The sequence below is a fragment of the Odontesthes bonariensis genome, chromosome 14, assembly GCF_027942865.1.
Source record: "Odontesthes bonariensis isolate fOdoBon6 chromosome 14, fOdoBon6.hap1, whole genome shotgun sequence".
Classification (NCBI taxonomy): Eukaryota; Metazoa; Chordata; class Actinopteri; order Atheriniformes; family Atherinopsidae; genus Odontesthes; species Odontesthes bonariensis.
In genome coordinates this window covers 11,786,769-11,800,075 of record NC_134519.1, presented here as the reverse complement: position 1 = coordinate 11,800,075, position 13,307 = coordinate 11,786,769, and the positions used below count along the sequence as shown (strand labels likewise).

Below are 13,307 nucleotides of genomic sequence, written 5' to 3'. Positions count from 1 at the left end.
ACTGTTTGCTGATTGGCAAAACGCTGAGCGAACCGAGGTAGGGGGATTTGGCCAGACTATGTGCGGAGCCAAAATCTTTGGGCGGAAGTACGTAGGATGGCGTCGCCAGGCTAGCATCCAGTGGCCACACACCACAAAAACAACTAACATTAACCTGCTGTTCTGTTATTGGTTGTGAAGGAAACTTTCACGTATGAAGTCATTTTCATTGGCTTTTAGTGAACCACCCAAAGTACAGCACATCTCAGCTTTAAGCATTTCAGTCTAAAGGTATTTCTAATTCTGATTAAGCCACAGGGAACGTTTCTCTCTAAACTCTGTTTACTGTTCTGTAACGCAGCCACTAACCCGCCTAGAATCCAACAGAAAGAGCTCCTTGTGACTGCCTTCATCCATCTGCACAGGGGTTAATGTGACCCTACAAGCTAACCTAATGGCATTAGTTGAGGCTGAATGCTTTTCATGCTGAGCTTACCTCTGAGGATTCAGATGTGGAGGATTTATTTGAATTCGACTGAGACGGAGCTGGGCTGGAAGTTGAAGGTTTGGAGGAGTCTGTTGTGTCCCCGTTGGGTAGGACCCCATCAGCAAACCACACCCTCCTCTGCTCTCTTGTGAGGGACCCTAAATGAGAAACACTGTCTTTGTTTAAAACCCACATTCTGACGGATCCGGTGAAAACACCACACAGGGTTGTGTCAAAGAGAAGTGCAAACCTGTAGCCTGACAAATAATCTGTGTTGTAACTGGACAGAATGTCACTGCATAAGGTGGGAAAAAAAAAAACAGTTTTAAAGAGTATTTCATGTTCTTGGTAAAGGTTGTACCATCATTGCCAGGCTGCTTCAGGACCCCCACGGGCACCATGACGGTGGGAGGGGGTGAGCTAAGCACCCCAGAGGCCTGAGCCTGCTGCAGAGGGGGGATGGTGGAGCAGTACTCTGCTGGGTTGTTGGGGTTTGGACTCTGATTGCTTGCAGTCGCTGGTGTCTCCCACGTTTGAGCTGATTGAGCAGAAAACATAACAAAAGTTAACGTGATGAGACATTAGTGTATGTGTGTGAATCATAAACACACGGTAAGTGGCTGGTAACTACACTCCTACAATAACCTCTCAGGTTTAATGGATTTTCCACAGCTGGCACTTTGACTCCTTATAGTCATGAAATGAGCGAAATGCAGCCTCATTATTAATTATTTGTTCAGTCATGTCACAATGTCTTCTGTTAAGATGGTTTATTCATACCGCTGCACACATATTTAAAACATACATTCAAAAGAATAAAACTTTCTGCTTCATGATGCTCACCACTTGTCAGGGCAGAATGACAGGTGACACACACACGAGCCTCCTTCCTCTCCATATACACGAGCTTACACTTCAAGCTGCAACACGCTGCACAAAACACCTTAAAAATGACACACAGAAATGCATCACTAGAACCACAGTCCTACAAATCATAAGCATGCACAGCAAAACTGCACGACGACATCCGGAAATAATTAAAGATGCAAAACGCACCCTTTAATTTGCACCCACTTTGATTTCCTGAACTTTAAGGATGCTTCAACTACAGCTGCGGCCGTGTACAAGACTTTCAGTGTTTCAGCACCTCGTTAGACAGAGACATCTCGAAACATGCATTTAGAGAACGATTCAACACAGAGTGGATGCTCCTTTTAATTTCAGAGCCTGCCTTGTGGAGCGACCGTGCTGCCAGTGGATGAGGATCGTGCTGCGTCTATTGTTTGCAGTCCCAGTGCAGGTGTTAAGATTACTGCAGTGCCAGCTCCTCCCAGCTCAAGTGGCAGTGTGAGAGTGTTTGTTTACCACCATGGGAAATTAAGTAGCAGTTCGGCGATTTTCCAGTGCAGTGTCAGCGACCCCATCTTCCATTTAAAGCACTGTGCGGACACCCGGCCGTGTGTGGGTGGCCATAAAGCTGGGAGGCTACCTGCACATCCGATGAATCTACATGCAAACAAATGGCCAAACAGAGAGTGATATGGCGAAGCCCGGCATCAAGAGCCTCCAAGAATCACCGCCGTGATTGAGGCCCCGTTTACACGATAGGAAGACGCAGATATTTTCCTGCGGTTTGGCCTCTCATTTACACCAAAACCCCGTTTTTAATCACAGAAAACGATTATTTCTAAAACCTCCGGCCAAAGTGGAGATTTCTGATAACGCCGGTTATGTGTTGCCGTGTCAACTGGGAGAAACGGCGTTTTAGGTTCTTAAACGTCACATTATGCGCCAGAAAATGCTTAACGTCATGCGAGCGCCTTATGTTTACAGTTTGTTTGGCTACTGATCAGGATTATCATGGATGATGTTAAAGTTCTACTAATTTTTACGTTTGTGCAAACGATTCTGGCCTTATTGCATTTGCAACAACTGCTCTACATGGAGGAGCAGAGGCGAAGGATTGCACGGAGGTCAGCATTTTTACTGCATCTTACTGCATACGGCATATTTATGCGGGTATTTATACTGTGTTGATGTAAATGACAAGTTTTTTGAAAACGATGTTGTGTGCACAATGTTATTATTGAAAACAAGAAATATTCGTTTCTCTAAATATCAGCTATGTGTAAATGTGGCTTGAGTTACTCAAAAATGTGCAGATAATATATCATTTGTATAACCCTCACTGATCATATTTTAGAGGATCGAAACTCGTGGCTTTTAGAACAGTTGCAAAAGAAAAGAAAAACAGAAAAGAACCATCTGTTATTTTGGGTCAAATCATGAAACGAATTTTTAAAAAATGGAAACGGAAACAACCTAAATTGCAATTGAAAGTCAGGTTATCATTGTTTTTTTAACTCGGTTACAATGCGCTTATTGAAGCAGTTCTGGCGCATCACTGACCTTGCCACAGGCCCTGCAGTGGTGCCTCCTCTTGGTGAAGGTGAACTTGACGTCACATTTCATGCAGACGGGAGCCTGCGAGTCCGGCACCCACACAGGGGCGACCTCTCCCAGCGAGCTGGCGGCCCTCCTGCACAGAGCACCCTGCTGGCCTGCCTGGAGGTCGTTGTCTGGGCTTTCTGAGGGCATCCGTGAGGGAGAGTGGTCTCCGTTCACACTGACTGCGCCCTGATCAGTCCCACTGGGCGATGGTTCAGATGGCGTGCCTTTCCGACAGTGGTTCTCCAGGTTCTTGTTCTTGCTGGCCGCAGATGGGCCGAGCTGGTTTTGGACCTGGCCTGACAGCGGCTGTGGAATCTGGAGCTTGAGGCTGACTGGTTGTTTTGGTCGTGCCCCTCCGTACGGAACACTGACCGGCTGAAGACGGTTGTTGCCGACTTTTGGTTGGACGCTACCTGACGCCCCTGCTCCTCCGTCACCTGTCTCCTGCTTGCTTTCCTCCATTTCTTTCTCCTCGGTCACAGAGTCCTCTTTAGAGGGGACGGGAGACGGCGAAAAGCCCTCCTCCTCATTGTTCTCTGGAAGTGTGGAGCTGTTCCCGCTCTCCTGCTCCACACCATTATGAAGGCTAGTTATTCTGAGAAGCTGGGCCTCCTGCACTTCTGGACCACATCTCCTTTCACTTTCCTCATCCCCAACCCTGCCAGGAAGGGACACACCATTCTCTTCCAAATCACACCCAACCTGAACAACTTTAGTCCCATTCACACTTTCTCCCTGCTCCTCTTTTGAGTTTACAGTTTGCCTTTCTGGACCAAAGTCCTGTAAGACGGCTTCACTGCTCTCTTCTTTAAGACTTTCTCGGTTTTGTGTTGTAACTGAATGATCTGGATCTATGTTTCCAGAGGGGTTTTGTTTCTGTCCTAATCCCACTTCAAAGGTAAAGTGAGAGTGAGCGACAGTGGAAGCTTCTTCTCCAGCTGAGGCAGGCGTCTCTCCAGGTTTAATCTGCTGGTCAGAGGGACCAGGATGGATGTCTGCAGGGGAGCTTGTGTTCTCACTGAGCCCATCCAGCTGTGGGCTGCCGGGGCAGCCGTTCTCCACAGCGCTGCAGGCCGGCACGGGAGGAGGCGAGAGGTCGTCGGTGCCCACCAGCTTGCCGATGTTGGGCTGAGGGAGGGGTGGGCTGTGGACGTCTGCCGGCCTCTCCTCTGCCCAGGATGGAGGTTCGGGCCCGGGGTGTCTTTTGGGGTCAGCTCCAGGAGAGGCACTGGAGGAAGAGTCGGGGAGGGCCTTAAAGGGAAGAGGACTCTCCCGGGGGCTGAGGTCTGTGTGGGCCAGCGCAGGGTTCAGAGAAAGCATGTGGGCAGGTGGGGCCAAGATCTGAGTCCACTTGGCATCTGAGAGAATTGGCGTGTCGGTCTCATCTGCAGAGACCGAAGAAAACAAAATAACAATTTAATTCAATTTCACAAACAGCTGATACGGATTTTCATCACAAATTATTCAGCAGATTTAATTCGTCTTTCACAGATGCCACATTAACAATATGAAGTATCAAGTGTGTATCACGAATTTTAAAAATAAATCTAAACAATGCCTTAAAATGCTTTGTTGTCCAACTAAAAGTCCAAAATCCCCAAGTTCCAGCAACATATGAGCAACAAAAATAAATGTAAAAAAAGCCACAATTTCTGCCCTCATTTATAAGACAGTTTGTAGATTTCTAGTCACATTAAATATGTGAAATAAATTAAATAAGAGGAGGAATTAGCTGGTTAAGCGATCATGACTCAAGAAAACAGCAGGAAAAGATGCCTCACAAGAACTGCCACAGAGAACTGAAACAAAGATACACGCTCCCAGGTGATCGACAGAGCTAAAAATGGCATCAACAAACCAGGGGACAAAATGAGAAATGAGGTTGGCCACGGAGAGGAGAATTAGTGTGCCGATGAACAGGGAAATTTTGAGAAAGTGGGCCAAATGGCTCGCTTGCCCCTCGGGGGGGGGGGGGGGGGGAGAGAATCGCTCTAACCAAGCTGACACATGAACGTTGTGTAATTAGCAAATTTGTATAACTTGTATTTGAAATAACGTTGTCAGACCGCCACACCGCTCTCCTCCCTGCACATGAATACATGCTAAGCTGTTTTAGTATGTGATGTACAAGATGCAAGCACACACACACATTCTCACACACAGAGTTAATCTGCCAAGCTGGATCTCTGGCAGGGGACACAGATAATCACTCACAGCCAAAACACACACTGAGCTCACAGTACCAGTTTGTGTGTGTGTGTGTGTGTGTGTGTGTGTGTGTGAGAATCAGCAGAACTTTTTAAATATATTTTTTTAAAGAAGTCATTAAAAGGCAAAAAAGGGAAAATTTCCTCCGTAACAAGCAAACCTAAATCTGCAGATGCACAGTTCAATATTGCAGCATTTGCTTTAAAATGTCTAAAAATAAACCCTGAAAAATGCCCGATAATCATTAAGGGTGAAAAAAAAATAAAAAAGGGAAAAAAAACATCGTCTTACACCAATTATACGTTGCTTTAAAAGCCCACAGGCAACGGCAAATTCAATTAGTCCAATTCCCTCGCTGCCTGCCCTCAATCACCTCCTGCAAATGTTACTCAACCTCAGTGGGTAGAGGCCGACTGTGTGACACCTTTATCATTTACTAATCAATTAACAGAAGTGGAATATTTGCACCCTACAGTCTTAGAAGTCTTAGCATTTCCCCCGTTTTCAGTCCAAATCTATCAGAGCTAATGTCGAAGCTCACCTTCGTTCTGCTCGAACTCGTCCAGTACCTTGTCCAGGTTGAAGGCCTCGGCCTGGAAATAATTCTCCATGAGTCAGGAAGCTCCACCCTGCCGACGGCCGTGTGAACCTAGGAGCAAGAGGAGCGTGTCGACAGTACCAATTTTAGTCCTGCTTCCTTACTGCATTTAGATGCCCTCCATGGTCTGAAAAATGCCTCCCTCCACATATCTTTGTCCGCTGTTCACTTCAGTACCATAGGTAGAAATGTCCCCTCCAACTTTGTATTTCTCATTCCCTTCCCAAGCAGTTCTTTCGTGTCACAGAAACCTGGGTACGGTCGAAGCCATTTTCTTGATTAAAAAGGTTCCCCGACTGCCTCAACTCATCAGACAGGATAAGAATAGTCAGTAAAAGTGTTTTGATACACAATAAAATATCCCTAATAACCCTGATCAAATATTACAGAAAAAAACATCTATTAAATCAGGGGCTAAAGATTATTTTCTGCATCATTATATTTTATAGTAGATTTAAAATCAGATTTAAAAAAAATGGCAAATCATCACATTTGAGAAGCTTTGCAACTTTATTGGTGGTCGTTTTACCTTTTGAGAAGTCTACAATCATTATCAGAATAGTTGTTCTAGTTTCTTTAGCCAAACTGTTTCAGCTTTAGATGAAATACTCATCTATAAAAAATAAAAATAAATAAAAGGTGCATGATAGCTGAAGCCGTCTCGTTTCCTTCTCCACCGACACCTCCAGATTAAACTACACATATCTGACAGAATAGCATGGCATGCAAATGCATATCACCAAGTCATTTACAAGTTCATACTGTGTACAACGAGGTGTCGTCTACACTGTAGCGTACGCAGCAACGTGAATGACGATAAACAGCAGGTGTAAATCAACTCTTTCATGGAGAGAAGTGGAGAGCGCTGCATAAACACCGAGCCTTTAAAGAAATGCCCTCTCCCCGTCAGTCCTCACCTGCACAGAGGTCCTCCTCAGCAGCCCCAGGTGGTGGTTCTTCCTCAGCAGGTTTCCCTCTTGGTTCTCACTTCACCCAGTCTGGCAAGCGCCCAGCGCCCACACCTGCGGCCCACAGGGGAAACATCTTTCACTCATGAGCTCTTTCTCAGTTTATCTGGCAAAACGCGGCGCCGTGTGTGCGACTGCTAGTTGCACAACAAGGTATGCGAGTAAAAGGCTGATTTAATGCTCCGGCTGGAAACAGAGTTGCTTCTGTTATATCAGCCACAACATTAAAACTGCTGACACGTGAAATCAGCAGCACCGATCACTTTGTTACAACACAACGTTGTGCTGGGAAACGAATGCGGACGTTACTTTGACACACCTCGCTCACCGAAACATGGGATGCCTTTCCACAACAGGTGTGGCCTCCTGTTAATCCGCCCTGCAACACTGCAAAAACTGCTCAGAAATGCCTCATGGCGTCGACCCACCCTCCAAACTCCTAAGGACACAATCTGATAGATTATCTCTGGGATGCAGCAGAACAAGTTCGATTAACTCAGGCCCCACCAGCAACCGACGAGGCTTAAAGGATTCACTGCCTGTATCCCAGAATCAGACACTACTACACACTGCAAAAGGGTCCTGCGTCAATTCAACAACAATACAACCGAGCTCAGGCTGCTGTATTTTAATCCTTATCATAAGAAAGTAAAGCTAGATGACTTGCTCCAAATGCCCATTTAACTGCTTGAGCTCTTTCTCTGCGTTTAATATTTCATACCATGCAGTTTGAAAGTATTAAAAGAATTTACTTTATGCGTTATAATTTGCGTACCCTTATATTTGGTTGATGTAATATTACTTTAAGTCTTTCTTTAAAATTATAAATCACAATGGCAACTCATGCAGGATTGGAGGAATTTATGAAGAAGATTAAGATGTAACAGTCAAATAGGTCTGATGCATTTCTTTCTGTTCTTTACTGTAAAAGATAGTAAACTAAATGCTTGCGTGTTAGAGAGCTGGAGATTTGACCTTGAGACATTTCAAATACTCTGGGGCTAATTAATTGAGAGAACAAACCCCCAAGACGAACAGTGATTAAGATAACTACTAGCTGAAGCACAACTGTAATCATCACACATTCAGTGATCGTGAAAAAGAAAAGAATCCCACCAACGAGCTCCACAACATGCGAGGACAAACCTGAATGAGAACAAAATTCTTGGGCTACTGCAGGTCACGAACGTCCCGCATCAACTGACAGTGCGGTACATCATCTGGCTAATCACGTGTGTTGCACAATCACACTCAACCCAGTAAACCTGCACAGAGTGTCCTTGCTCACGACGAGACCTTGAAGATGGGGTGTGAGGTGATTGGGTGTGAGGTGTGTGTGCGCGCAGGGGGCTGCGAATGAGCGAACAGCCGGGGCTGAACTTCAGGGTCATTCTCATAAAAGACAAGAGTGACCAGGGATGAGGCCAGAGACCAAATACTCTGCGCAGATAAGAGACGAGTAGAGTCAACACATTGTACATGTTTAAAATGCAAGCACGGGCACGATGTCAGCACAAAGCAGAGAGCTACACGTGCATGTACTGGTGGGTCACACCTTTTCAGCCGCACCGAGGAGACGGCGGGCACAAACTGCACACGCAACGAAAACACCCCTTTTTAATTAAGACGACCTACGGACTAACAAAGCAACATTGTTTTCATTGGAGCACGTTACAAAGCTTCACAGCAGGACCAGAAGGACTACGGTGACTCGGTTTGAGCACAGCAGCGGTGACATCATCGTCATTTTTAATCCCCAAATGCAGCAGCTAACACAACCAAAAAGTTACAACCGACTAATGAAACCTTTATATGCAGGCGGGAACACAAGAGTCGCCCTCCAACCACTGCAAGCTCTACTTCAAACGTCATTTTTCCCCATCTGGGCGGTTCCCTTGTAACAAAGTACGCTAGGTATAAGGGCGTTCATTGTGAGATTAGAGATTACCTTAAATATACACCCTTTTGTTTAAATTACAGTTAATCCAGCCATTTAAGCCTCTAATTTAAGGAATAAAACTGCATGTCCACAATCACTCCCTCACACCTGAAGGGTTGTGGACTGATGACAAGTGCTATAAAGTTCAGTTATATTGATTCATTGTTATATTCAATTGGAGATGTAATCAGTTAGGTTACTACACAGTTAAATAACGGTTCAACTCTTATTTTTACTGTGATTTCTAAGTGTTATTTTAACGTATCTTAACAGTATGTCTGGTTTATACGCAGGAAACCCAGGAAGCAAAATGTTTAGTTAGAACACGTGTAAGGTATCATTTGACAGTGTACCGCATAGTATTATTATATGGTTAAGATTGTGTTGTGATGTAGTTTGAGGAGGGAAATTACTTTCCCGTCACCTGTTCTTACCAACAACGCCAAGCACCAAAGCTGGCACTCGTGACCTCTAACGTTGGGACGTTTCCTTGTGAACTGAATAAGACTCGCGCGTGAAGACCCCGAACAAATCCAGACACAGACGCACACAAACACGCACAGATGCGTCTGCACGAGGACATGAGCCCATCCCTGATTAAGATTTAATTACTTTGCAGAGGCGCTGAATAATGCATCTTTAGTCTAAGTGCGTGGAGGAGTTGTATTTTTAGACACGTAAACTTGGAAACATGCTTTAAAGGAGACGCACGTGCACGGAGGAGCGTCAGTCACAGAGTCTGTCGAGGTACAGGCTCTGTGATCCGGCAGCTACGTCACATTAACTAAATGTGTACGGACAAGCCGAAACTCATCTGCTAACGACGGATCAAAAACCATCAGAGAAGCAGGCGTGTGATGTGGCCGGAGGTAAAACAAGAATATCACGATGGTGCCTGACAGAACAGTTCACCTGATGATCATCCTGACAGCGCGAACAACGACAGACTGCATGTCCAGATTCGACACAGCGTCCAGGCAATCGTCTCCAAATTGCTTTAGCGGATCCTTTGGTGAGGAATGAAATGACTCAACTACAAACCTGCTAATATGGGTGTAGACTCCAAAGTCTTGTTTGTCAATATGACTTCGTCGAACCCGAATTCAGTTTTATATCGATCAACCATTTCAACTATAGTAACAATATATCAACTAATCTATAAAATGTCTTCGGATAGAACATAAAAACTTGAAATGATGCTGAATTTCAAAACGATTAACAAACTAAATGTTCAACTCAAACAAAAACCCATGTGAGATTTGATTTCCTCACCATTAAGCCACACAAAAAATATCCCATTATGAGATGCATCATAGCTCATCCTGAGCACTTTTGTGTTTAAAGAGAATTAGAAAGTATTTGTGAATATATCGACAGAATACCACACAAAAGATTATCCATCTAAAAGTACAAAACTCTATTTCTAAATCTTTAGGCAAGTTGAAATTGACAAACGGTCACGCTACAGGCTCCAGAGTAAGTCAGACATGCTAATAATGAAACGGCCTAACGCACCACTAACACGACAGAGCAGGCCTGACTGGACACTGTGGCATGGCAGCTAAATTAAATAAGACAAGGGCATAAACAGCGAGGGGGCTCGGACGCTGCAGATTACTAAAACAGTTCATTAAGTCCACGCTGTCAGAACAAGACTGTTTCCTGTTGTTGTTTCCTGTCAAAGGACTGCATTCCCCTTGCTCCCCAATCAGGTGGAAATCCTTCATGTAATGTACACACACGCTTAAGAAATCTTAGATCCGTGAGGGTCAGGATTAGCTTGTTATCTCAGGATGCTTTCTCCCACATTGTGGCAAACATTTAAATATGTAACCTTTATCATGACTTAACAGCATTCAGGTGCACATTCCACCAGCTTCAGGTGTGCGCAGTGCTCGCTAACCCTCAAAAATGTTATTAATTTTAAAAGCAGCAGAAAATACGGGCCAGCGTGCATGAAGTCATTCTAAAGCAACATTTTTGGCCCTGGACTTATTCAAACTCTGAGAGCAACCCACGATGTCCTCATCAAATTAAGAAAAAAATGGCCTCCATGAACGTTCATTAAGTATTTAGGAGAGCTTGAGAGGTCCAGTTACCCTGCGGGGAGCAACAACCGACAGCCGCATAAAGGGACAGGTCTGGATGGCTGGTTTAGAAATGCACAACATACTGATCGTGGTCTTACTGATAGGTTTGACCAAGAGAACGAGAATTAAATGCTCTGAATTCACAGATATTCTTCAGAGTAGACTTTAACCAAACTATCAAAGTTACAAAAAGTAAAAAAAAAAATAAAAATGTGAAGAGTGACACATAAAAACCTGCTCAGTTGGTTGAAAAGCAACCCATCGATTTCTTTCCAGCAACTTGCTGTTTTTCCTCTGTTTAAAGGATAAGACCGGTTTTTTGACATTGGGCCCTTGATTTCACATTATAATATGATGTTCTACTCACCCCTGCTTGTTGTTGGTCATTTGGAGCTGTTCCGAAGATATTTGCGAGGCGTCTGGCTGCTCTCTTGAGATATTCGGCCATGAAACGGTTTCCTATGGGCAAGCTTATACAGGCACAAACTATGCTGTTTATAATTTATTAATTACTCTACACCAGCACTGATAACGTGGAGGTGCGTCGCTTACTTAAAAAAATCCGGGTTACTAATTTTGAATTTTAGCCGAATGAATAAATAGGCAGCAGGTCTGTGGGCTGTCTGTGGCAGTAGCACGACGAGGACGTCAGTAACACCCACTTTACGACAAAAAAAAATCAAAATTACAGTAACCCGGATTTTTTTAAGTAAGCGACGCACCTCCACGTTATCAGTGCTAGTGTAGAGTAATTAATAAATTATAAACAGCATAGTTTGTGCCTGTATAAGCTTGCCCATAGGAAACCGTTTCATGGCCGAATATCTCAAGAGAGCAGCCAGACGCCTCGCGAATATCTTCGGAACAGCTCCAAATGTTCAACAACAAGCAGGGGTGAGTAGAACATCATATTATAATGTGAAATCAAGGGCCCAATGTCAAAAAACCGGTCTTATCCTTTAATAGGAAAGTAACTTCAATTCTGAAACTTAAATTTAGATGTTCAGTCACTGAAAACACATCTATGATCTTACTTTGACTCCTGGGAGACTGTTATGGGAGATTATTAGTAGTTTCCGACATTTTAGACCAAAAATTATGTAGTTAATCTAAACAAACCAATGATAAAAAAGAAGCTTAATCTATTTAATTCATATGCAAACTGCACATATGTGGAAAAAAAAAGCATTTAGTAGTGTAAACCTCACTACTGAGGGGTAGCTGGATTATTGTGCATCGTGAAGGCCAGGCAATGCTGTTGTGAGCTCAAAAAAGGTCACAAAGTGGACCTCAGGTTTATTTGTCATCATAAATCTGATCCAAATGTAAAGCTAAATTTAATTTTTGACCAGATTTCCACATCCTGTCATCTCAAAGAATTAAAAAACAAACCTAAAGCCACAAATAACTTCCGGTTGTTTGTCGATGAAAGTAGTATCTCATAACCTTCTGACTTGGCTTTCAGAAGGAGTAACACAAGCTGTGCGTTAAAGCATGAAGACGCGTGGCGGTGTAGTGAAGTATTCATGCATAACCTCTGAAACCGGTTGATTTAGATCATCGCCCTCCTTATTTTCCATCAACTGAGTGCACATCTGCCTCATCTTTCTTTCTGAAAGTTTAAGTCTCCAAATTTTTTAAATCTAAACCATTCTAAAGATCCACTGGATATTAAAGTTATGAAGAAGACATGAAGAAGTGGCCATGAAGGCAGCAATAAATCAGCTTTTTAAGCAACGGGGGAGCTAGTTTTATAAGAATCAGGAACGAATCAGTCAAAACTTCATTAGTTTCCACAATAAGGCAATAAGATTCATGCTTTCCTTCCTCGTGTTTGTCTGTAAAGCTCTTCTCTCTAGCTTTTTGACGGATGGTTGGAAAAAACAAGATGTATAAAAGGCATGAATACAGGTTTGAAGAAAGTGTTAGCATTTTTTCACGTTGAAGGTTGTTAATTGCAGCCTTTTTGGGGGGACTGTTGGTTGAATAAAAGGTCATAAATATCATGCTCTGAGAAATTATTGTGCTAACAGTCATGTAAAATGACTAATCGTGATGAATAACGACGGATGAGCTGACACTGGGGATTTCAGATTAGGGGAAACCCTTTTCATCGGGGAGCTCTGGGGTGTTGGGAGCTATTTAGAATGAAAAACAGAGGGATTTGGTCATATGGAAGAGGGAAGGTGAGGAATTAGGACTGAGCCAAACAATCCGTACCGCTTTTCCTTTTTTTTCCCCCCTAATATAACCAACTTCCCGGTGCTAACAGCTCACATCCTGCAAACAGCGCTTTCAGATCCAAATCTAACGCTGTCGTGCTCCAGACTCCGTCTACTGACGGTGAACGCAGGAAACCTCAAATGATCGCTTCCTCTCTTTAAGAATGGACTGACATCACTTTCTAACAACAAGATCGCATGACTGAGTGACAAGTTTATTATGTAATGTTCAACGCCCAGACTGGGAGTACACTGGGAGTTGTCTACCTCCTCCTCCTTTAAGCTTTTATTTATTTATTTTTTTACACTTAAACTTCTGCTGGAGATTGAATAAATGAAAGAAAAACACACCACTACCTTCATAT

The 13,307-nt window shown here is 43.7% G+C and overlaps 1 protein-coding gene across 4 annotated transcripts in view; it reads right to left on the bottom strand.

Moving 5' to 3' along the window:
* zfyve9a (zinc finger, FYVE domain containing 9a) overlaps nucleotides 1-13,307 on the bottom strand; it is a 31,087-nt gene that overhangs the window by 16,032 nt on the left and 1,748 nt on the right. For all 4 annotated transcript variants that reach the window (XM_075482871.1, XM_075482873.1, XM_075482872.1 and 1 more), the window contains exons 2-7: nucleotides 6,641-6,745; nucleotides 5,667-5,774; nucleotides 2,876-4,302; nucleotides 1,310-1,409; nucleotides 828-1,004; nucleotides 476-624 (exon numbers count right to left, since the gene is read on the bottom strand). In XM_075482871.1, the coding sequence (XP_075338986.1) occupies nucleotides 476-624; nucleotides 828-1,004; nucleotides 1,310-1,409; nucleotides 2,876-4,302; nucleotides 5,667-5,736 (1,923 nt within the window). In that variant the 5' untranslated portion in view covers nucleotides 5,737-5,774; nucleotides 6,641-6,745. The remainder of the gene's footprint in view (nucleotides 1-475; nucleotides 625-827; nucleotides 1,005-1,309; nucleotides 1,410-2,875; nucleotides 4,303-5,666; nucleotides 5,775-6,640; nucleotides 6,746-13,307) is intronic.